Here is a 25200-nt window from a genome sequence, read left to right on the forward strand (position 1 = left end):
CATTGCATGACACTGATTCCACCAGCAGATGGCTCTCACGTACACCGGAAACAATGCCATGCAATGGAGTCAGCAGCAGGTGGCGCCGGTGAGGTGATGCATTCTTCCTATGGAGCAGCAGGTGGCGCCGGTGAGGTGATGCATTCTTCCTATGGAGCAGCAGGTGGCGCCAGTGAGGTGATGCATTCCTCCTATGGAGCAGCAGGTGGCGCCGGTGAGGTGATGCATTCCTCCTATGGGGTGGGGGACGCTCTGTCCTGCCTCTCTCCGTCATCACATCGCGTCCCGCCGAGAACTTACTGTTTGTTCCTTTATCTGCGGAGTTTACGTGACGGAGGGGCTTCAGCCTCCACCTGTGCGACCGAGGTGAGTGACCGACCCCCGGCGGGGGCATCAGGGGGGGGGGGGATTGCAGGGGGGACATTAGGGGGATTGCAGGGGGGACATCAGGGGGGGCCATCAGGGGGACAGGGGAGGAGGCGCTGGCGATAAAAAGTGCAATTACCCGTATATAGAGACCTGGAAGGGGTGGCACAAGAGCTTACAGTCTATGAGGATGAGGGGGGACACAAGAGCTTACAGTCTATGAGGATGAGGGGGTGACACAAGAGCTTACAGTCTATGAGGATGAGGGGGTGACACAAGAGCTTACAGTCTATGAGGATGAGGGGGTGGCACAAGAGCTTACAGTCTATGAGGATGAGGGGGTGACACAAGAGCTTACAGTCTATGAGGATGAGGGGGGACACAAGAGCTTACAGTCTATGAGGATGAGGGGGTGACACAAGAGCTTACAGTCTATGAGGATGAGGGGGTGACACAAGAGCTTACAGTCTATGAGGATGAGGGGTAACACAAGAGCTTACAGTCTATGAGGATGAGGGGGTGACACAAGAGCTTACAGTCTATGAGGATGAGGGGGTGACACAAGAGCTTACAGTCTATGAGGATGAGGGGGTGGCACAAGAGCTTACAGTCTATGAGGATGAGGGGGTGACACAAGAGCTTACAGTCTATGAGGATGAGGGGGGACACAAGAGCTTACAGTCTATGAGGATGAGGGGGTGACACAAGAGCTTACAGTCTATGAGGATGAGGGGGTGACACAAGAGCTTACAGTCTATGAGGATGAGGGGGTGACACAAGAGCTTACAGTCTATGAGGATGAGGGAGGACACAAGAGCTTACAGTCTATGAGGATGAGGGGGTGACACAAGAGCTTACAGTCTATTAGGATGAGGAGGTGACACAAGAGCTTACAGTCTATGAGGATGAGGGGGTGACACAAGAGCTTACAGTCTATGAGGATCAGGGGGTGACACAAGAGCTTACAGTCTATGAGGATGAGGGGATGACACAAGAGCTTACAGTGTATGAGGATGAGGGGATGACACAAGAGCTTACAGTCTATGAGGATGAGGGGGGGAGGCACAAGAGCTTACAGTCTATGAGGATGAGGGGGTGACACAAGAGCTTACAGTCTATGAGGATGAGGGGGTGACACAAGAGCTTACAGTCTATGAGGATGAGGGGGGGAGGCACAAGAGCTTACAGTCTATGAGGATGAGGGGTGACACAAGAGCTTACAGTCTATGAGGATGAGGGGGTGATACAAGAGCTTACAGTCTATGAGGATGAGGGGGTGATACAAGAGCTTACAGTCTATGAGGATGAGTGGGGGACACAAGAGCTTACAGTCTATGAGGATGAGGGGGGTGACACAAGAGCTTACAGTCTATGAGGATGAGGGGGGTGACACAAGAGCTTACAGTCTATGAGGATGAGGGGGGTGACACAAGAGCTTACAGTCTATGAGGATGAGGGGGTGACACAAGAGCTTACAGTCTATGAGGATGAGGGGTGACACAAGAACTTACAGTCTATGAGGATGAGGGGGGTGACACAAGAGCTTACAGTCTATGAGGATGAGGGGTGACACAAGAACTTACAGTCTATGAGGATGAGGGGGGTGACACAAGAGCTTACAGTCTATGAGGATGAGGGGTGACACAAGAGCTAACAGTATGAGGATGAGGGGGTGACACAACAGCTTACAGTCTATGAGGATGAGGGGGTGACACAACAGCTTACAGTCTATGAGGATGAGGGGGCGACACAAGAGCTTACAGTCTATGAGGATCAGGGGGTGACACAAGAGCTTACAGTCTATGAGGATCAGGGGGTGACACAAGAGCTTACAGTCTATGAGGATGAGGGGAGACACAAGAGCTTACAGTCTATGAGGATGAGGGGGTGACACAAGAGCTTACAGTCTATGAGGATCAGGGGGTGACACAAGAGCTTACAGTCTATGAGGATCAGGGGGTGACACAAGAGCTTACAGTCTATGAGGATCAGGGGGTGACACAAGAGCTTACAGTCTATGAGGATGAGGGGGTGACACAAGAGCTTACAGTCTATGAGCATGAGGAGGTGACACAAGAGCTTACAGTCTATGAGGATGAGGGGGTGACACAAGAGCTTACAGTCTATGAGGATGAGGGGGTGACACAAGAGCTTACAGTCTATGAGGATGAGGGGGTGACACAAGAGCTTACAGTCTATGAGGATGAGGGGGTGACACAAGAGCTTACAGTCTATGAGGATGAGGGGTAACACAAGAGCTTACAGTCTATGAGGATGAGGGGGTGACACAAGAGCTTACAGTCTATGAGGATGAGGGGGTGACACAAGAGCTTACAGTCTATGAGGATGAGGGGGCGACACAAGAGCTTACAGTCTATGAGGATGAGGGGGTGACACAAGAGCTTACAGTCTATGAGGATGAGGGGGTGACACAAGAGCTTACAGTCTATGAGGATGAGGGGGTGACACAAGAGCTTACAGTCTATGAGGATGAGGGGGTGACACAAGAGCTTACAGTCTATGAGGATGAGGGGGTGACACAAGAGCTTACAGTCTATGAGGATGAGGGGGTGACACAAGAGCTTACAGTCTATGAGCATGAGGAGGTGACACAAGAGCTTACAGTCTATGAGGATGAGGGGGTGACACAAGAGCTTACAGTCTATGAGGATGAGGGGGTGACACAAGAGCTTACAGTCTATGAGGATGAGGGGGTGACACAAGAGTTTACAGTCTATGAGGATGAGGGGGTGACACAAGAGCTTACAGTCTATGAGGATGAGGGGGTGACACAAGAGCTTACAGTCTATGAGGATGAGGGGGTGACACAAGAGCTTACAGTCTATGAGGATGAGGGGGTGACACAAGAGCTTACAGTCTATGAGGATGAGGGGGTGACACAAGAGCTTACAGTCTATGAGGATGAGGGGGCGACACAAGAGCTTACAGTCTATGAGGATGAGGGGGTGACACAAGAGCTTACAGTCTATGAGGATGAGGGATGACACGAGCTTACAGTCTATGAGCATGAGGGGGTGACACAAGAGCTTACAGTCTATGAGGATGAGGGGGTGACACAAGAGCTTACAGTCTATGAGGATGAGGGGGTGACACAAGAGCTTACAGTCTATGAGGATGAGGGGGTGACACAAGAGCTTACAGTCTATGAGGATGAGGGGGTGACACAAGAGCTTACAGTCTATGAGGATGAGGGGGTGACACAAGAGCTTATAGTCTATGAGGATGAGGGGGTGACACAAGAGCTTACAGTCTATGAGGATGAGGAGGTGACACAAGAGCTTACAGTCTATGAGGATGAGGGGGTGACACAAGAGCTTACAGTCTATGAGGATGATGGAGTGGCACAAGAGCTTACAGTCTATGAGGATGAGGGTGGCACAAGAGCTTACAGTCTATGAGGGTGAGGGGGTGACACAAGAGCTTACAGTCTATGAGGATGAGGGGGTGACACAAGAGCTTACAGTCTATGAGGATGAGGAGGTGACACAAGAGCTTACAGTCTATGAGGATGAGGGGGCGACACAAGAGCTTACAGTCTATGAGGATGAGGGGTGACACAAGAGCTTACAGTCTATGAGGATGAGGAAATGACACAAGAGCTTACAGTCTATGAGGATGAAGGGGTGACACAAGAGCTTACAGTCTATGAGGATGAGGAAGTGACACAAGAGCTTACAGTCTATGAGGATGAGGAAATGACACAAGAGCTTACAGTCTATGAGGATGAGGGGGTGACACAAGAGCTTACAGTCTATGAGGAAGTGACACAAGAGCTTACAGTCTATAAGTGAATATGCCTATAAGCCTCAAGGGCTCTGTTGGTTTTACCAGAGCCACCCTGTGCTGTAGCAATCTTTTGTGTAATGTACGGACTGTGTGATGTCGGACACTGCTGTTCCCTGTCACATTGAATGTTTATATATATATTATCAGTCGTTCCAGGATAAGCAGAAGCCTCGTCTGTGTGAGTGACGACACTTCCCATCTCTCGGGTGGGAGGAGTGTCGTGAGAGTCGCCGGCTGCTGCAGAGCGCTGATAACCCTCTAGTGTCTCTTATTGCTTCCTCCTCGGCTGATAATTATAACTCCTAATGTTTAAGTCTCTTCTGTTTCAGCCATGACGACCGTGGTTACTGAATTCGGCATGCGCACCACCCAACTTATAATGGGCAAATGTGAATGGGTGAGTCAGCTGTTAGGTGTATTTGCAGCCCTAAACCAACTACAGCAAGATTTGGGACACTAAATCACTCTGGTCCTTATAGACTGGTGGTTTAATGTCCCAAATCCCCCTGACAGGTTCCCTTTAATCAGCAACTTATTACTCTCGGCTCTGCCTCAGCTTTCAATCGCATTGGCGTCTCTCGGCTTTTAATCGTATTGGCGTCTTTAGGACCTGGTTTCAAGAAGGAGGGAAAATTTGGATTCTCATTGTAGCATCCCTAGAAGTGGCCTGGAGTCACTCACCTATAACAGAAGCCGTCAGTAGAGGCTTGTTTTAATTTTTTATGACTCAGCAGAGAAGAGTCATATTTTCCTGAGGTGAGGCTCAAGGGAGAGATTTCCGTATCATGAGCTCTATTCTAACTAGAACCATAATTTTTTTTTATCATATTAAAAATAAGATTCTCATGTTTGAGGTGACATCAGGCTTGTGGTTCTGGGAGTTACAGGCAATTAAACACATTGGAAAGATCTTTATCTGCATCTGCAGATTGTATTTCCAAATATTTCTATAACTTCTTGTATCTCAACTTGCGATCTGAAAGATGAGCTTCTTATCTTTAATATGACACCAGAAGCATATTTCTAGGTGCTACAGAATAGACGGTAGGTGGGCCTGAACTGAACACCTCCTACAGCACCCAAAATTGACTCGTCTTTGGTGAAAAGTGACTCGTCTCTGTTCATTTTCATATGACTTTGGAAGTTATTAACTTGTTTAAATAGGTAAATTAGAGGTATTTCAAGTGTAGACAATTTTCCTCATAGATGGGACTGTAAATAATCTTGTAACCTTTGAGATATTACTTTGATCATGAATCGTGTATGATTGCTACGTTTTATGACGTGCTATGAGATGTATGTGGACTGTATGTTCTGTAACTGGTAATATTCTTTATTAATTGTTGTCTTATTTTATAGAACCATGATAGATTTATGGAAGTGCCTGTGATAGATATTGTCACCAAAGGTAAGTTCTGGCCTATTATTCTGTGTTAGGTGTTTTGTTTGCCTTGATAGTAGTTCACAATTTTTGGAAAGCATAAACTTTCTAGGGGCTTTGCTCGCCTCTGTGTAGGCCGCCCACAGCTCCTGGTTATCCTGGACTGGAAGTGCTGGAATCACGTTCAGTGTCAACCCCAACGCTAGGCCAGTCTGTGGGTTCAGAGGTCAAATGGAGGATGAATGTGACCACCGGACTTAAAGCAACTCCCCCTAGTGGTGACTGTAGGGAGACAGAACATTGTCAGTAGTCTCAATGTCTATGGGGCTTTAAAAATAATCTATAGCTCTGAGACATAAATATGTAAAATATAAATATTTGATTTTTTTTTTTTTTTTAAAACATAGGATACATCTGGTATTGCAGCTCAACCCCTTTTACTAAACTGCAGCCTATCCGTAATGGTGGACGCAGCCCATGTATAAGGAGGTGAAAGTCGTGTCATAATTGATATATTTCCTTGTTTTTTTGTTATGCAGTGGATCCGGTTGGCTATTGGCTTTCTCATTCTTATGAAGAGATCCAAATGAATTGTGACCTAATGAAAGTCTATATGTTGTGGCCAATCCTGATTGTTTATAGTGGCGAAGATAAACCGCAAAACCCGCCATGGTGAGTGAAATTACTCAGTTTACTAGAGCCCCTGCTGCAAAAACCAAGCCGGTCAGGCACAAACTAGAGCCCTTGCTGCAAAAACCAAGCTGGTCAGGCACAAACTAAAGCCCCTGCTGCCAAAACCAAGCCGGTTGAGCACAGACTAGAGCCCCTGCTGCCAAAACCAAGCCGGTTGAGCACAGACTAGAGCCCCTGCTGCCAAAACCAAGCCGGTTGAGCACAGACTAGAGCCCCTGCTGCCAAAACCAAGCCGGTTGAGCACAGACTAGAGCCCCTGCTGCCAAAACCAAGCCAGTCGAGCACAAACTAAAGCCCCTGCTGCCAAAACCAAGCCAGTCGAGCACAAACTAAAGCCCCTGCTGCCAAAACCAAGCCGGTCGAGCACAAACTAGAGCCCCTGCTGCCAAAACCAAGCCGGTCAAGCACAAACTAGAGCCCCTGTTGCAAAAACCAAGCTGGTCAAGCTAGACACCCTACCATAGCAATTTTTTTTTTTTTCGTCCCAAGCTGGAATATGGGAAAACCCATTAAAAAATGATTCCCAGCCCCAAGTAATTGCACCTTAACCCTTTGGCTGATGCTGTAGTAGATTTCAACCCTAGACCACCAGGGATCTTGGACATTAACCCTTGAACACTAAACCATCAGGGATAATAAAATTATATTTTTTTTCGTTAAAATTTTTAGGGATTTAAAGTATGTAGATAAGGATATAAAAAACCTGCATTACATGGAACTATTAGAGGATCTTGCTGACCTATTTAAGAAAGTAGCGGTGAGTAAAATGGGGGGGGGGGGGGGAGGGTTCATTTCACAAAAAATGTGACCAGGGTGACTGAAATTGTTGAAGTGACCTTGACTTGTTCTCCTTACAGCATGATTGTCGCTTCATTGAAAATCTACTGAAAATATCAACAAAAATGGACATGGTGAGTGATGCACAAACTGCTAAATATAACAATTGTTGCAAAAATGTCATATCATTAAAAGGGCTTTCCCTTCCTAAAAGGTCTTTTGTGTGGTGTAGTATATAGAGGATGTGTCAGCTCTCCTCCTGTGTGGTGTAGTATATAGAGGATGTGTCGGCTCTCCTCCTGTGTGGTGTAGTATATAGAGGATGTGTCGGCTCTCCTCCTGTGTGGTGTACTATATAGAGGATGTGTCAGCTCTCTTGTGTGGTGTAGTATATAGAGGATGTGTCAGCTCTCCTCCTGTGTGGTGTGGTATATAGAGGATGTGTCGGCTCTCCTCCTGTGTGGTGTGGTGTATAGAGGATGTGTCGGCTCTCCTCCTGTGTGGTATAGTATATAGAGGATGTGTCGGCTCTCCTCCTGTGTGGTGTAGTATATAGAGGATGTGTCGGCTCTCCTCCTCCTGTGTGGTGTAGTATATAGAGGATGTGTCGGCTCTCCTCCTGTGTGGTGTAGTACATAGAGGATGTGTCGGCTCTCCTCCTCCTGTGTGGTGTAGTATATAGTGGATGTGTCAGCTCTCCTCCTGTGTGGTGTAGTATATAGAGGATGTGTCATCTCTCCTGTGTGGTGTAGTATATAGTGGATGTGTCAGCTCTCCTCCTGTGTGGTGTAGTATATAGAGGATGTGTCGGCTCTCCTCCTGTGTGGTGTAGTATATAGAGGATGTGTCATCTCTCCTGTGTGGTGTAGTATATAGAGGATGTGTCGGCTCTCCTCCTGTGTGGTGTAGTATATAGTGGATGTGACAGCTGTCCTCCTGTGTGGTGTAGTATATAGAGGATGTGTCAGCTCTTCTCCTGTGTGGTGCAGTGTATAGAGGATGTGTCGGCTCTCCTCCTGTGTGGTGTAGTATGTAGAGGATGTGTCAGCTCTCCTCCTGTGTGGTGCAGTGTATAGAGGATGTGTCGGCTCTCCTCCTGTGTGGTGCAGTGTATAGAGGATGTGTCGGCTCTCCTCCTGTGTGGTGCAGTGTATAGAGGATGTGTCGGCTCTCCTCCTGTGTGGTGTAGTATATAGAGGATGTGTCATCTCTCCTGTGTGGTGTAGTATATAGAGGATGTGTCGGCTCTCCTCCTGTGTGGTGTAGTATATAGTGGATGTGACAGCTGTCCTCCTGTGTGGTGTAGTATATAGAGGATGTGTCAGCTCTTCTCCTGTGTGGTGCAGTGTATAGAGGATGTGTCGGCTCTCCTCCTGTGTGGTGCAGTGTATAGAGGATGTGTCGGCTCTCCTCCTGTGTGGTGTAGTATATAGAGGATGTGTCAGCTCTCCTCCTGTGTGGTGTAGTATATAGAGGATGTGTCAGCTCTTCTCCTGTGTGGTGCAGTGTATAGAGGATGTGTCGGCTCTCCTCCTGTGTGGTGCAGTGTATAGAGGATGTGTCGGCTCTCCTCCTGTGTGGTGTAGTATATAGAGGATGTGTCGGCTCTCCTCCTGTGTGGTGCAGTGTATAGAGGATGTGTCGGCTCTCCTCCTGTGTGGTGCAGTGTATAGAGGATGTGTCGGCTCTCCTCCTGTGTGGTGCAGTGTATAGAGGATGTGTCGGCTCTCCTCCTGTGTGGTGCAGTGTATAGAGGATGTGTCGGCTCTCCTCCTGTGTGGTGTAGTGTATAGAGGATGTGTCGGCTCTCCTCCTGTGTGGTGTAGTATATAGAGGATATGTCCGCTCTCCTCCTCCTGTGTGGTGTAGAGGATGTGTCTCCTGTGTGGTGTACTATATAGAGGATGTGTCGCTCTCCTCCTGTGTGGTGTGGTATATAGAGGATGTGTCAGCTCTCCTCCTGTGTGGGGTAGTGTATAGAGGATGTGTCGGCTCTCCTCCTCCTGTGTGGTGTAGTATATAGAGAATGTGTCATCTCTCCTCCTGTGTGGTGTAGTATATAGAGAATGTGTCTGCTCTCCTCCTCCTGTGTGGTGTAGTATATAGAGGATGTGTCAGCTCTCCTCCTGTGTGGTGTAGTGTATAGAGGATGTGTCGGCTCTCCTCCTGTGTGGTGCAGTATATAGAGGATGTGTCGGCTCTCCTCCTGTGTGGTATAGTATATAGAGGATGTGTCGGCTCTCCTCCTGTGTGGTATAGTATATAGAGGATGTGTCGGCTCTCCTGTGTGGTGTAGTGTATAGAGGATTTGTCGGCTCTCCTCCTGTGTGGTGTAGTATATAGAGGATGTGTCTCCAGTGTGGTGTAGTATATAGAGGATATGTCTGCTCTCCTCTTGTGTGGTGTAGAGGATGTGTCTCCTGTGTGGTGTACTATATAGAGGATGTGTCGCTCTCCTCCTGTGTGGTGTAGTATATAGAGGATGTGTCTCCAGTTCGGTGTAGTATATAGAGGATATGTCCGCTCTCCTCCTCCTGTGTGGTGTAGAGGATGTGTCTCCTGTGTGGTGTAGTATATAGAGGATGTGTCGCTCTCCTCCTGTGTGGTGCAGTATATAGAGGATGTGTCGGCTCTCCTCCTGTGTGGGGTAGTATATAGAGGATGTGTCGGCTCTCCTCCTGTGTGGTGTACTATATAGAGGATGTGTCGGCTCTCCTCCTGTGTGGTGCAGTGTATAGAGGATGTGTCAGCTCTCCTCCTGTGTAGTGTAGTATATAGAGGATGTGTCGGCTCTCCTCCTCCTGTGTGGTGTAGTATATAGAGGATGTGTTGGCTCTCCTCCTGTGTGGTGTAGTATATAGAGGATATGTTGGCTCTCCTCCTGTGTGGTGTACTATATAGAGGATGTGTTGGCTCTCCTCCTGTGTGGTGTAGTATATAGAGGATATGTTGGCTCTCCTCCTGTGTGGTGTAGTATATAGAGGATGTGTTGGCTCTCCTCCTGTGTGGTATAGTATATAGAGGATGTGTCGGCTCTCCTCTATATATAAATAAATATTTTTTTCATGTTTCTTTCAGCCTAGACATAAGACTAAAATATCGGCCCTGGCAGATGCAATAAGTTGGGTGCAGACGGCTGGAAACCTTTTTATATACACAAAAATCATGAGCACAGAGGAACATTTACGTGCTCAGGTCCTTTTCACCTTCTTTTACCAATGTAGGTGTTAAAGTAAAAAAATAAAAGTAATTCTGTAATAAGTGGAGATGATTGGATTCTAATGATTTCCATCTTTATTCCTAAAGATTCCTTTCTATTAACCAAAATGGGGGAGGAGTGCTGCACCCTGACCGATAAAGTAAAGAAACACTCGTGTGAGACGTGCGATGCGGTAAGACGACCAATGACTATATACTCTATACATACTGGTAGTCAAGTGGGTGGTGACCTTATGGGTACCACCCCCAGAATGTGGGATTATGGGTTATGCTGCCTTGTACTGTTAACCATTGGCTTTTATGTGGCCTCCTGCAATCAGGGGAAGAGGAGATTTTTTTTTTTTTTTAAGTTATTGTAATTTTAGAATAATTTTAATTGTTAAATTCTTGAATTTTTGTAGGAATGCGAAAGAAAGAAGCTGTTTGGAAATAAAGCCTTCGAAAGAGAGCAGTACCCCTGCGCCATCCAGTATTACACCGCAGCGATGCAGTACAGGTAAACACCACTGCCATTACAACGTTTTCTTGGATTTTAACCCTTTTAGGATATAGAAGTTTTGAGTTCTAAAACTTTATTAAACTTTATTATTTTTCCATGTCGCTGGTTGAGGGCTTGTTTTTTGCAAGACAAGTTGCACTTTTTTGGTATTGTCTATTGGTAGTATCTAGAACATAGCTCTAGATAGAAATTCTATCTAGAGCTATGTGGGGCCAACCCCTTTGATACATTTGAATCCTCATGCTGTTTTTACCATAAAAATTAATCCACTGAAAATGCAAAGCTTTCCACAAAAAACAAGCCCTTATATTCCCATGTCGGATAAAAAAAAATAGTTGTATCTTTTGAAATTGAAACGGGGAATAACGAAAAATAAAGTACTATTATTATTTTCACACTTCATTTCTTTGCACATGTTTTGATCCTTTCTTTTTGGCTTTTTTTCACCAATTATTATTATTGATGGGATTTTGCTGTTTTCTCTCTTCAGCCCCCATAATCACATCCTGTTCGGCAATCGAGCCCTCTGCTTTGTTCGTCTGGGGGATTACTGGTAAGTCCTGTATGTGTCTCTGTTACAGTGACCACTAGCTCTGCAGGACATGGGGATTGTTGTAGAGCTAAAATATATTAACCCTTTCCTAGTGGCCTCTGGTCCTTCAATGTCCAATTCCATTTTTGCATTTTTTGGGTACAACTTCAATCTATCGCTTTTCCACGGATTCAGCTGCAGAGGGTGCATGTACTTCCGCAAACTGTCTGCCCCTTTTCCCATTGGCGTAACTAGAAGCTGATGGGCCCCAGTGCAAAGTCTGTGCCAGCCCCCGACTATAATGTACGGTTTATAGTAATAGTCTTCTCATATGGGAAAGAGAAACCATAAGTGCCCCCTAAACCTCTTGGGCCCGGGGGCGACCGCAACCTTTGCATCCCCTAAAGTTACGCCCCTGCTTCTCCCCTTTTAACTTTAAAGTTGTCCTTTTCCAGAGTGATTACCCTGCAGAGAGTCTCTTAAAGGGACAGTCCAGCAATATAAATAAGTCTGGCCCATTAGACACATCCATGATGTAGCGACGGTCCTTAGCAGTGGCTGTATTTGTGCGTCTGTGATGTGTTTTTGACACTAAGACTTGCCGATTGTTCTCTGTGTAGCAGTAGTTCATTATCCACATGCAGCCACATGGAATTAGTCATAACGGTGATTTATTTTAATTTTCTGTATCACAGGCGCGCGCTGTGGGATGCGAAGAAATCGGTTGTACTTAAGCACACGTGGCCAAAGGTGGGTATTCCCAGAATTCGGGGAAATTTTTTCCCATTGTGGTTTTTTTATCAATCGTTTGGTAATTAACGGATTCCCCGTCCTGTATAATGGCAGTGCAGGCAAACGTTGTGAGTGGTCTTCTACATGTAATGTAAAAGGTTCAACTATGTACAGCATAGGTCATATCATAATCATAGTTTATCCGAATCCACCATGATAAACCAGGGACATCACTCAAAGATCCAGGCACCGGGACTGTGGTATCTTCTTATATGTGTTATCCATGGCTTCCTTCCTTCTAACATCAACTCTTATAATTATGCTAAAGAGTCACAATGGCTCTGGGGGGGGGGGGTATCTTACCAGAACCCCTCCATTCTGTAGCTTCACAGGCTGTTATGCTGTCTCGCCCTTCTCCCTCAGCACTATCCCCTTCCCACTGTTTGCTAAAACTTCATCTGCTACAGCGAGATTACATCAGAAAAGAGGAGACTATGTAACAGCCTGTGAAGCTACAGCACGGAGGGGCTCTAGTAACATCCCCAGAGCCGCCCTGGTTCATCAGCATAATTTTAAAAGTTGATGTTAGGAGGCAGGAGGCCATGGATAACACATATAAGAAGATACCACAGTCCCGGTGCCTGGATCAATGAGTAATGTCCCTGGTTTATCATGGTGGATGTTAATGGTAGATTTCCTTTAAATTTCGTAAAAGGACTAAGGTACAGACTTAACCAACACTGTTGGGGTCAGTTCGCTCCTGCGTTGTAGTCCTCTGTTTTTATCTTCCGTCACTGGAACAAAAAAACAAGTGGGTGGGACCTTAATTTTAAGGCAGTCAATATCTTTTATTACTAAAACAATAATGGATCAGTGTAATGAAGAAAGTGCATGGATCGCAGTGGACTTTTAATGGCTTCTTAGGTCTAAGATCTTGTTTTGCATGTTTTTATTGGTCGAAATTGGCTCTGACTACGATGTGATGTGGGCTGAATCGAAGCGCACGGGGGTGCCCCACAGCCCATTTGAAATGTGATTCTATGGAAATGCATGCGATCTATAACCAGCATCGGGCATCGTGTAGTGTTTGTAGGAGGGGGAAAAGGTAACGCAAAAAGAAAAAGCCCAGTGACAGGTTAAAATTCATTCGGCTCACAAAAAGAGCCGGCTCTTCTAGCTCCTGAATTACTCCCTATAAAATGTATTATAGGAAGTCTTGGTTTGGGGGTGGAGTCAATCGTAAAGGGGTGGGGTTAAGTTATCGGCTCCCTGCCCAGAACCGACTAGTGCAGGGTGATTGTATAAGAACTAGAGTGGGACGGGGCAGTAGGAGGAGAGACCACAGTAAAGGTCACGTTCCCCCCTTTAGTATAATCAAAAGCAAGCGGCTCACCGGACCGGCTCCCTGACAAGAGCTGGTTCCCATCGTTCACTGCAAAGAGCCGGCACTCTGTGTACAACCCATCACTAGTTAAAAAAGAATATAATGATTTTAATGATGAGGGGGATTTGGGATTTTTATTATGTGTTTTCATCCCCTCCAGAAACCATTTAAATAAAAGGTTAACCATAGTTTCACGTAATGCCTTGGCGTATATTCACACAGCCCTAAAACGTGTCAGTTTTGCAGACAATTTGCTCACATTTTCAGCACAGCAGTATAATTTTTCCCACAGTTAAAGGGGTTTTCCCAATAAGCAAGTTAGGCCCGATCTTGCTGATGGGTGGGGGTCTTGGTAATGAGACCCCCACAGATCACAAGTACAAAGGGGTCCCATGGGGTCCCAGCTACCGCTGTCGCTCCCCGAGATTAATGTAGCACACGGCCACCCATGACTGTTCTGCTCCATTCATCTCTATGGGGCTGACTCGGCAATCGCCAGCAGCTCCATTGATCTCGGGAGCGACTGGCGTAGCTGGGACCCCATGGGACCCCTTCGTTCTCGTGATCTTTGGGGATCGAATCACTGAGACCTTCACCGATCAGCAAGATAGGGTCTAACTTGCTTGGTGGGAAAACCCCTTTAAGCATTGTGCTAAATACTTAATTTTGCGTTTTGGAACTGAACGGTGCCACCTGCCGTCACGTGTTGAGGTAACTTTGCGTTTCCATCTCGTTTACTGAAGTGTTTCAAAATGCAACCTTTTTACAAGCAAAAATTAAAGGCGTTGTCCACTTTCAGCAAATAATTGCTATGGGTTGTGTAAGTAAAAAGTCGTACAATTTTCCAATATACTTTCTGTATCAATTCCTCAGTTTTCGAGATCTCTGCTTGCTGTCCTGCTATTGGAAGCTTTTGTTGACTTCCAGTGGATAGAAATCTGTCCATGGTTTCACAGAGTATTCAGAGCCGTGTGATATAACGAGCCGCGCACCTGTGTGACCATAGACAGATTTCTATCCACTGGAAGTCAACATTGAAGGCCGCGGTCACACGTACCGCAAGACGTCCGTTCATAACGCGACACTAGCGCACAGGGGAAGGTCCTTGGCCCTAACGCACATGCGTTTCCAGCGAAACGCATGCGATCGGCTTAACAATCGGATTAGTTTCCCTGGAAACGCATGTGCGTTCGGGCAGAGGATCCCTGTGCGCTAGTGTCGTGTTATGAACGGACGCCTAGTGGCACGCGTGACCGCGACCGAAGCTTTCTATAGCAGGACAGCAAGCAGAGATCTTGAAAACTGTGAGGAATTGATACAGAAAGTATATTGGAAAATTGTATAACATTTTCCTTACACAAACCATAGCAATTATTTGCTGAAAGTGGACAACCCCTTTTAGTTTTTTGTCCAATTTCTGTGTAACTGTGGAAAAATGCTGCTGCTGTGTTGCACATAACAGCAAATTTTCGGACAACACTGTCATTTTTGTGTTGTGTGATTATACGTCTAGCCATTTCTAGGAAGGATTATTGAATTTTGGTTTTATGTACAGATAATTCTGGCGCCAGGGCGAGTTCTCTAGTGTCCCCCACGACACTGCATGTATTCCCCTCAGAAACGCCGCGCAGGCGCAGATTACAGAGTGAGGGAGATTTGTTAAGACGGCGCGTTACAAGAAACCGCTCTCCGTTCCACCAATGAGAAGGCCGGGCGCGGGTCACGTGACACCCCATCAGCCGGCTGCTCCTTATCTCGTTGCTCGCACGGTTAACTCTCGGGTCTGGTCACTCGGCCAATGAGATCGCAGGCAAAAGGGTCACGTGGGACAACTTCCGTCTGTGTAGGCGCTGTGGCGTTTCGCTCAGTTTCGTTTCTTCCCCGTTCACACGATGCTGCGCTCCGAGCCGCCTTCCCCTCAGCCCTGTCAGTGTGAGGATTTTGAGGAGGTGACCACGGAGTTTTTGCACCTGTCAGGGAAGAAGAGCGGGAAACCGAAGGTCTGTACGTTATTTGTAGCGGACTTGTTTTTTGACACAGTGCGTAGTCGAAGCGTTTTTGATGCGGTTGTTGAGAAAACTTTATAATAAACGCGTTTTTGCCGCACTTTGTGAATGTTTCCTACTAGTTGATGACACCACAACGTTACCCTGGTTGTGATGTGACCGGAGCAGGGATAGCAATGTGTTTATCATGGTATTTGTTCAGTTATTTATAATAATTTTTAGATCTGTCTTCAGGGAGGAGGAAGAATTGAATTAGTAAGGATTTCTTTTAAACTTGTATTTTTTTTTCCTGTTTCAGTCTTGAGCCATCTGGTTGCTCATTCAATAGACTTAACCCCTTAATCACCGACACTAGTTTTCAGCTCAATGACCAGACTCGATTTTTCAAATCTGACATGTCTCACGATAATTGGTTATAACTTCGGAACTCTTTAACATATCCCGGTGATTTTGAGAAAGTTTTCTCGTGACACATTGTACTTCATGTTAGTTATAAAATTTAAGTGATAAGTTTTGCGATTCGTTCTGAAAAAAAGTGAAAATTTGGCAAAAGTTTGTAAAAATTCTTCATTTTCCAAGTTTGAAATGTTCTGCTTTCCAGACAGGAAGTAAAACTACCCAAAAAGCTTGATAATTAACATTTACGGAATATCTGCTGTATGTTGGGATGATATTTTATGCTTCCGGTCATTTTTCTAGGATGTTATGAGGCGCAGAACTTTAGGTGCGATTTTTCTTATTTTCATGAAAATTGCCAAAACTCACATTTTGAGGGAAAACTCAGCTTCCAAGTGACTTTGTAAGGCCTAAATAATAGTAAAACCCCATAAATGACCCCACTATAGAAACTTCACCCCTCAACGTATGTAAAACAACTTCTATTAAGCCCATTAACCCTTTAAGTGTTTCACATGGGTTAAAACACTATGGACCTGCGATTTAGAAACTATGGAATTTTTTTGGTAAATACATTAATTTAGGCCAAACTGACAGTTTCAGAATAAATTAAATGATGAAACGCACTGCAACGCTTGATGCCCAATTCCTCCCGAGTACTGATACCCCATATGTGGTGGTAAACTTCTGTACGGGCGCACGGCCGAGCATAGAATGAATGGAGGCGCCATCCACAGCAGATTTGTATTGTCACATTGTACGACCTATACATTTTTATTTTTTTTTTGGTAATCCAAACATATGAGGTCTTATTATTTACGGAATGAGATACAATGTATAGATAATTTATTTTGGGGGTCTATATCTTATTCATGAGATTTTATTAACTATTTCAAGGGGGACACAAACAAAATCAGCAATTTTTATTTTGGATTTTTAGCATTTTTTTCCCCCACTCACCGTAACGTAAAAATAATATTTTATCTTTATTCTCTGGTTCACTACGATTGCGGTGATACCTCAGTTTTTCTTATTTTTGCTCAATTTTCCTGAGCAAAACCAACATTGGAGAATATCGCATTGTTTTTTCTATTGCCAAATTTTTAGGGCCATAACTTCTGTATTTTTCTGTTGTCAGACCTGGTTGAGGGCTTATTTTTTGCGAAAAGAGTTGTTCTTTTCAGTCGTATCATATTAGGGAACGTAGCTTTTTTTGATCACTTTTTAGAACATTTTTTGTGATGGTGTTTGATGAAAAATTGTATATTATGGGAAGTTTTTCGTAGTTTTTTTTTTTTCATCGTTCACCGAGCGGGTTCAATATTGATTTAGATTTATTGTACAGATTAATACGGACGCGGTGATACCAAATATGTACATTTTTCATGTGTTTTTGTGTTTTATCTACTGTATTTGCATTATATGTGTAACTGGGGAGATTATGGGACTTTATTTTATTTTATTTAATTATTATTATAAAATGATTTAATCTTTTTTTTTTTTTTTTTTTTTACTCTCACATATTTTCCACCTTTTGGCTTGAATAAGCGATCATCCGATCACTTATTCAAGCCTCTACACTGCAATACACTTGTATTGCAGTGTATAGTGTAAGTAACTGAGCATGCCGCGCATGCTCAGTTACTTACAGCCGGGTCCTGCCAGGAAGGCAGGACCCGGCGAGAAGAGAAGCCGACAGCCTCGGGTCACTCGTCAGGACCCGGGGCAGCGGCAGGAGGGATCGGATCCCGGGGGGGGTCCGATCCACGAGGGGACACACTTGCACGCCGCGGTCATGCTTGACCGCGGCGTGTAAGGGGTTAAACACCCGGGATCGGAGTTTTTCCGATCCCGGGTATTAGTGCCGGCACTATACTGATCCGATGTCCCGAAATCTTCTTCTGACGCGGCGCCGTAGAAAGGCGTCGCGTCAGAAGAAGTACCCTTAATGACCGACGTAGAATCCCGATAGGGCGGTCATTAAGGGGTCAAAGACGATTTCCATGAATCCTACTTGAGATTTTTCTGTATATCTGGCTGTATATCTTCCCAGTAGGGTTACGAATCAGTAATTAAGAACGTTCTGAAGGCGCGTTCACACGTTGGTTGAGGAGATGAGGTGATTTGCCTAATTACATTACTGTTAACATTTGCGTTTACAAAATGCATTGTAAACGCAATGTTAACATGTGAGTTAACAGTGCATTAACACATGCGTTAACAAATGTAAATAGTAATGTAATTAGGAAAATCACCTCTCCTTAGCTCAGCTCCTAATGCGTTTTAAAACGCAACCTGTGAATGCGCCCTAAGGCTGCGTTCACACATGACCTTTGGATCGCATTCTGAAATGAAATTTAAATTAAAAGGCTTCACCACCGATCACACATTGGGGCACATTTACTAAGGGTCCGCGGACCGCATTTTCGTCAGGTTTCCCGACTTTTTCCGCTTTGCGCCGCATTTAACTGGGGGTTTTGGCGTACGCGATTGGATTTTGGCGCCATCGCGCCGACTTTCATGTGACACAAATCGGGGGGCGGTGCCGTCAGACGACCCGACTGATTCGGACTGAGCGCGGGATTTAACATTCAAAATTGTGTCGCAAGATTAAGCACTTACATGCACCAGGAAGAAGATGGTGAACTCCGGCGGACCTGAGCGGGGAAGCGACACATGCAGGATATCGGGCGCACGATCTTGGTGAACCGCGGCAGCTCCGAATCCTCGTCGGACAATGCACCTCGGGGATCAGGATGGGTAAGTAAATGTGCCCCATTGAGTTTACATTAGTGTTTCAGAATGCTAGCAAAACGTGTGAATGTGGACTTACGGAGACTTTGACAGTTAAAGCCGTCTTGCAGGTCTGTGGAGACTTACAGGAAATACACAGAATAAGTAAAACATTTGCCTCTTTTATCTACCTTCTCCACAAGTGGATTATAATACAAGCGGTTTGGGTGGTAGCTTAGGCCCCAAGCCCTCCTAAGGGGCCCATGACCACCCACCATATTTTATACCAAGAAGGACGTTTTCCCATGAAACACTCATTACATCTCTTTATGCTCTCAATACACATGTACTCAAGCCATTTCAGGACCCATTGAAAATCCTTTATTCCCCAAGAAGCTGATTCTAGTACCATATATGGGAAGTGATGCCAGACTTGTAGGGGCCATAATATTCATACACCCCAGGGCCCATGGCAGTCTAAATCCACCCCTGACCTTGTTATTAGGCTTCTTAAAAGTCATGCCTGATGCTTAAGGGGCTGTCATCCAGAGGTAGCTAAGAGGCATGTGCATATTTCCTGGCAGGGTCAAGGTACTCGCTTCATCCAATGAGTGGCCTCCTCAGTCCATGGGGCCTCCCTTTTCCAGGGGACTTCACTTCCTGTGTGCTCCCGTGGTCCAAGGAGGCCACTCGTTTGATGAAACCGGTACATTGTCCCTCCTGATCTTCTTGTCGTACACAGGCTGGAAACTACAGTCTCCATGTGTTTTCTTTTCTGTAGAAGTGGGAAATCCCCTCAAAGGAAATCTACCACTGTAGTTTTTAGGTAATCACACTTACACTCACTCCAGGATCTTATCTTCAGTAACGCTATAAATATGCAAATCCAGATAAAAATAAACAAAGCTTATTCCCTTCTCCGTCCCATTGCCGTGCACAGGAGAGTGGATGACACGGTGATCAGTGGGGATCCTAATACACGGGGTTGTCCTATTCCCCACAACAAATAGGGTAGAAGGTCAAGTATGTGCCCTGCCGCACTATTTGCTTGACTATTATATAGCTCTATAATCGCATCTTCTTCCTGCCGGTCAATGTGCATGAAGATTATCCAGGGCTTTAGTCCATGTGAAGTGGTTAGGAAAACAAAATAATTCTACAGGATAGATGATTACTGTGAGATGGTGAGGGCTGTGATACCCGGCACTAAGTCACCAGATGTAGTCCCAAGCAGTGATAAAGCATCCATGCTCCATGTTACCTGTTTGTCATTCCTTTCCATTTAAGGGAATGTGCCGGAGCTGCAATACCAAACGCGAGCACTTCCCTGTCTTCATCTAAAAAAAAAAAATAATTAAGGCCGAAGCATTGAGCCGGTACAACTACATACCTGTGTCGTTCACATACCTGTGTGCACTACGTAACCAAAGGCAATCTGCCAGACATCCTATAGGAGAGCACAGTGTCACAGAGCAGGAGATTAGTCACATAAGTGACTAATGTGACTTGACATAAGTGACTAACGGCATGTCATGTTGTTTCTCACTTCTTGTGGTACTTGCACCAAAAAAAAAAAAAAAAAAGTTACGTAAACACCTTCAAAGTGTTCAGTATAATTTGTGTATCCGGCTGAGGCTGTTTTGTAACTTTACGAAATGGACCCTCTCCACGGCCTGTAAATGTATGTGGTGCTGTCATAGAAGGGTTAAGTTTATGCAAGAAAATGTCGCTAAACGTGTATTAATTTATTTTTCTTTAGGGTCACTACCGTTTTTGTGAAGCCCTCTTCTTAGTTGGGGAGACAGAACACGCTGTGGTGTCTAATATAAAGGCGCAGGAATTATGCAAATATGCTCCTGATGGGATCCGGGACCTGATCCAGCAACACAGCAGATTACTCAAAGATATGGAGCTGATGGCAGGTGAGCATGGCAGTGTTATTACAATTTTGGGCGTATTGCTTCATTGTCTAGTATTTTGTTGTTATAACTTTCACTGGATGTACAATTGGTTCCTACTATAAATGTGAACCAATGACAGACTACAAGACTTTGAGGGAAAGAGGCAACTGACATTTGGCTGCTGTAGCCAGACGCATAGTGTGATTGGCAGCCGAACAGCTAATACATCAAATTGAAGCCCTGAGCAACTAGCCATGGCTGTGATTAGTCAGGGGATAATCCTTGTTCATTATAGCCACGGATGGTTGTTTCAGTTTTCCGGATTGACTGTTCGGCCGTCAATATGTCTGGCTTGGGCGACCGAAACCGAACCCCAAACATCAGGCCCGATAAACGGTGAGGGTTTGGTTTTGTGTGTCTCGCCAATCCATTCAGTTATATGGATCTGCCTTCTCCATCACTCTTAGGCTATATTCACACTGCCGTTGCCCACCCGTACCGTAGCGGGCAACGGCAGTGTACGGGGAGAGGAGTAGGTGGTGAGCGCAGCTCACCCCCGCACCTCTCCATAGAGATACATGGCGCACGGCGTCGTATTACGGGAAAAGATAGGACAGGTCCTATCTTTTTCCCGGGTACGGAACGTGGGTACGGAACGTGTGCGGCACCGTACCGCTCCTGTAGGGTGCCGTGCGCCCATAGAAGTGTATGGGGGACGTATATCGGCCGTATATACGTCCCCCATACGTTAGTGTGAATGTTGCCTTAGACAGTAGGGGACATTTATTGTCAGCACCTCTATGGCAACACCTGATACATCAGGAGACTATGGCTGCCCGGTGCATTGGCCGGCCAAGCCAGTGTACACTTTAGGCTTAAAAGATCACAGGCTATATTGTATGCTCAGGGCAGGAACGCCGCTATTCCCACTTTGGCAATGCCTGGAGGTAACCAGGTGCTAGGTTCACCAATTTCCAACTCTACATTCATTTTGAATGAAACGCCAGAAAAAAAAAGCATCGGAGAGATTGGAACCCCAGTTCTCTGGATTGCTGGAGGATTCACTTCCTGCCAGGACCTCAAACAATCAGCTTGTTATCTCCAAATCTGTGCATGGAAGAAAATGAAATTAGTTAAGATAGCCACTTTTAGGTAGACCTGTCATCATACAAAATGCACTGTAATCTGCAGGAGATATTACTGAGCAGGAGGAGCAGTATACAACATCGATCTATAACTTTGTGGAAAAAGATTTAATGTAAATTGTATCATCTTCACATAAAAGTCCCGCACTGATGTACATAATATTTTTTTCCTCAATGGCTTTTAGGAATTAAAGTAAAGAAAAATTCTAAAAAGAAACGTAGCAGTGAGAAAAAGTGAGTAATTTATTATTTACGCTTTGTAGGAATTATTTGAAACTGTCTGGACACGCTTGAGATTTTGGTTTCTGTCTGCAAAATATGCTTTTGCTGAGAGGCTTCTCAATCCTCTAGTGATGATTACACAATATAGATCATTTTAACCCCTTGCTTTACAATTTTACTCAGTTTTATTGCTGTATCAGCTCCTGTCACTCCCTAGGATGCTCAGTGCAAAATCTCAGGGTGTGGATGGGTTATGTGGGCTGAAAATGTGGTTAGATTATTAGGGTACAGGTGTATATACACTTTCATCTGGCTACTGACACATAGAAATAAAGATGAGACAGATCAGAGACGCATGAGATTACACAGAGGCTTTTGCACTGTGAGCTCTAATACATCTCACAGATATGTGCCTGTCCCCCCCTTCCCCGGATCACTTATCTCCTTGTAGCTTGTAGTTTGCAGCCTCTCTCTCCTCACAATCTCCTGGCAGGATGTAATCAGTGAGAGTCTCTGAGCTCCATGCAGGGGGCGGGGCTACAGGCACAGAGCAGAGACAGACAGAAATCTCAGATCCATACTGTCACATACAAATCCAAGATGGCGGCCAGACCCTAAAGTCAGAAGTTACAGGGTGGTGTCTGGGGGCAACCGAAATTGTGTAGAGCAGGACCAATAGAGAGAGATTGGACTTATATCCCCTTTAAAGACCTAAACCCCTTTAAAGTGCTTAATTGCTACGTGTAACCTGGATCTGGGAGTCTCTCTACAAACCGATGTAACGATCATCAAGTTGTACAAAACAAATGTAAAAGAATTCTGCTGTGCAAGGATTGCAGAAGATTGCAACATTTCACAGGATAAAGAGTTGGCGAAACGTTTAAGGCCACAGAAAGGAAACATTCATAGCAACTCCCTGAGCCTGGTGCACTGCCAAGATCCTCTTGTCGGAATGGCAACATCTTCTCATTGTTAGCTTTGTTATTACTTGTGTGTACACAGAACGCCTAAAAATAACCACAAAAGTCCTCAGCCATTTATATACAACTTATATACCTTGTGTACTGCCGTTCACATTAGATTGATATTAAGATTTGGGGTCAGATGGGGCTCTATCCACTGAGATAAGAAATGTTTCCTGTTTCTGTTTTTTTTATGATGGCCTCATCCATTCTTGTTTATTCTCTTCAAGGACTGCAGCTCAGTTTACTTCTGTTGGAGAAAACAAAGACGTTAAGGACAACCCGAGCAAAGCAGAAGATATTCCTGATAAAGTATGTATTTGTTTTTTTTTTAATAGAAATGATACCCTTAGCGTCATACTCTGCCTCCCTAAATTGGAAATGTCATTTCTGACGGGACAGGAAAGTTCTTTATGGGTATTTACACTAATGGCACAGCAAGCGGTGAAGTAATGCGAGGTGTGGGCAGTATTTTAGTACCCTACGCCATTACCTGCATTTAATCCTTTCCTTTTGTCATGAGGCTAGTATGTAGGTATTGACACAAAATTTATGTCTCGTTGTCCTACATTAGAGGATAGGTTAATGGCTGATCAGCCTGGGTGCAACTCCCGGCAACACCACCTCACTATTGGTGTAAGTGAAGCTGTGTCTGCAGGGGTCATTCACAGTAAAGAGCTGGGAGATACGTTATTCACAGTTTTACATGTTTTTCATCTGAGTATCATAAAACAGTACATGACCTGCTGATTAGTGGGGGCTTTGATTACTGGAATCCCTACTGCATGAGAATAGGGGGGTATGTTCTTCTAATGAAATGAGTAAGTTGCACCGTGCATCTCCATTCAGAATTTTTCGCAGTACCGGAGACGGCTGAGATATATAATGTTCTGCCATAGGGATTACATAGAGGTCTGGTGCCTTCTTATCCTGATGCTCTTGTTAGATAAATGGGGGATAACTTGCAAAAAAGAGAGAACCCCTTTAACCTCCTAAGGCTCCATGCCGAACTATTGGGTAATGGAGTCGGGGTGAGCCCCCTTTGCACCATTAGCACTGTTCACAATGCTAGCACCGACTGTGGGTATTAACTCCTTGATTGCTGCTGGTGACAGTCAAAATCTGGCAGCATGGGTGCCCCATCTTGTTCTTTATCACTGTTATCAGGGAGCGACAATCAGTTGCGATGACAACCTCAGGTTTTTAGAAGACCCGGGGCTGTTCATTCTGTACGAAGTTGTTACAATGTGTCAGTGCAAAAGCACTATATGCTGCAATACAGTAGTGTTGCAGCATATGGTAGGAACAATCAGACTATCTAGGGTTCTAGATGTACTAAAAAGTACTTTTTAAAATGAAGGGGTGGGAGAATTAAGCAAAAATAACTAAAAATTCAAATCGGCAAAATCGCTGCATCCCAAAATGCCCGATCTATCAAAATATAAAAGTGGCTATTCCCTTGTTAAGGCTGGTCACAAGAAAATGGCACTAATGCGTTTTTTCACAAATTTTACCTCATTTGGAATTATTTTCCAGCTTCCCAGTACACGGCATGGCATAATAAACACTGTCACTAAGAAGTGCAATTTGTTATGCAGAAAAAAAGCTGTTGCGCGGCTCTGTACGCCGAATAAATGAACGAAAAAAGGCTCCGACGCCAAGGGGTTAAAACTGTTGAAGTGAATTTGTTCAAACTGTAATATCTTTCGGAAAGATTTTCCATTAAGTTTCGCTTCATCCCACTTCCTGCACATTGTGCGCTGCACAGATCTTTGGCTCTGACCCAAACCAAGATGTTTTGTGTGTGGGAGAAGGGAGCAGCGCGTGGAGGTTACCGGGCGTGTCATGGCTACTTGTATGATCTGCCCCCTTGCCATTGCCACCGCTCTGATATGTAAGGCTGGAAGCTGCTTTTTTCGGGAGGACGCTATGCTACGGGAAGTTTGCCTGTGGGTCCTTGTTTTGCTCCCTGAATTACTTTTATTGCTGGAGAGAAGGGTGACGGGTAACATCTACAGATGGGTATGTATTGTCACCTCTTTGTGTTTTGTGTATTTCGAGGGCTGGGAGTCGCACCTATTAGACTTTAGAGAGAAACTAAAAGTTTTGACCATGTCGGACCCAGACCCCATGTTATCTATGGACTCTGGAGAGCCGTGTTATACATGAATATCAAAAATGGATTTCTATTACAGGATGATACCTTCTTAATACCTTACAGAGCACTGGAGAAGTAATCATTTTTTTAATGATATTGTTTTAGAGCATCTCTCTGTGATGACATCATAAAGTAATAATTTCAGAGAGGTGTTGAAGTGGGGACCATAGATGCATGTTAATATAAACCTTGTAACTGTATCGACGGATATCTCCAGCTCTGTGACTCCTAGAAACACTATCCTTGTGCAGTATTAAAGGGGGGATTCTACTTATTTTAAAGAGTAG

The 25200-nt window shown here is 45.0% G+C and overlaps 1 protein-coding gene across 2 annotated transcripts in view; it reads left to right on the forward strand.

Moving 5' to 3' along the window:
- The first annotated feature begins 210 nt into the window (after positions 1-210).
- The window catches only part of TTC3 (tetratricopeptide repeat domain 3), a 50933-nt gene continuing 25943 nt past the window's right edge, over positions 211-25200 (forward strand). Inside the window, exons 1-14 of one of the 2 annotated variants that reach the window (XM_072138762.1) lie at positions 211-366; positions 4503-4570; positions 5533-5581; positions 6094-6226; positions 6917-7004; positions 7105-7158; positions 10103-10244; positions 10331-10416; positions 10645-10739; positions 11233-11295; positions 11970-12024; positions 20285-20447; positions 21757-21805; positions 22986-23067. In XM_072138762.1, coding sequence (XP_071994863.1) covers positions 4505-4570; positions 5533-5581; positions 6094-6226; positions 6917-7004; positions 7105-7158; positions 10103-10244; positions 10331-10416; positions 10645-10739; positions 11233-11295; positions 11970-12024; positions 20285-20447; positions 21757-21805; positions 22986-23067 — 1125 coding nt within the window. In that variant the 5' untranslated portion in view covers positions 211-366; positions 4503-4504. Of the gene's footprint in view, positions 367-4502; positions 4571-5532; positions 5582-6093; positions 6227-6916; positions 7005-7104; positions 7159-10102; positions 10245-10330; positions 10417-10644; positions 10740-11232; positions 11296-11969; positions 12025-15189; positions 15391-20284; positions 20448-21756; positions 21806-22985; positions 23068-25200 lie in introns of those variants that run through there. The other variant, XM_072138763.1, reaches the window with a different exon arrangement.

This window comes from Engystomops pustulosus, chromosome 2 (assembly GCF_040894005.1).
Source record: "Engystomops pustulosus chromosome 2, aEngPut4.maternal, whole genome shotgun sequence".
Taxonomy (NCBI): Eukaryota; Metazoa; Chordata; class Amphibia; order Anura; family Leptodactylidae; genus Engystomops; species Engystomops pustulosus.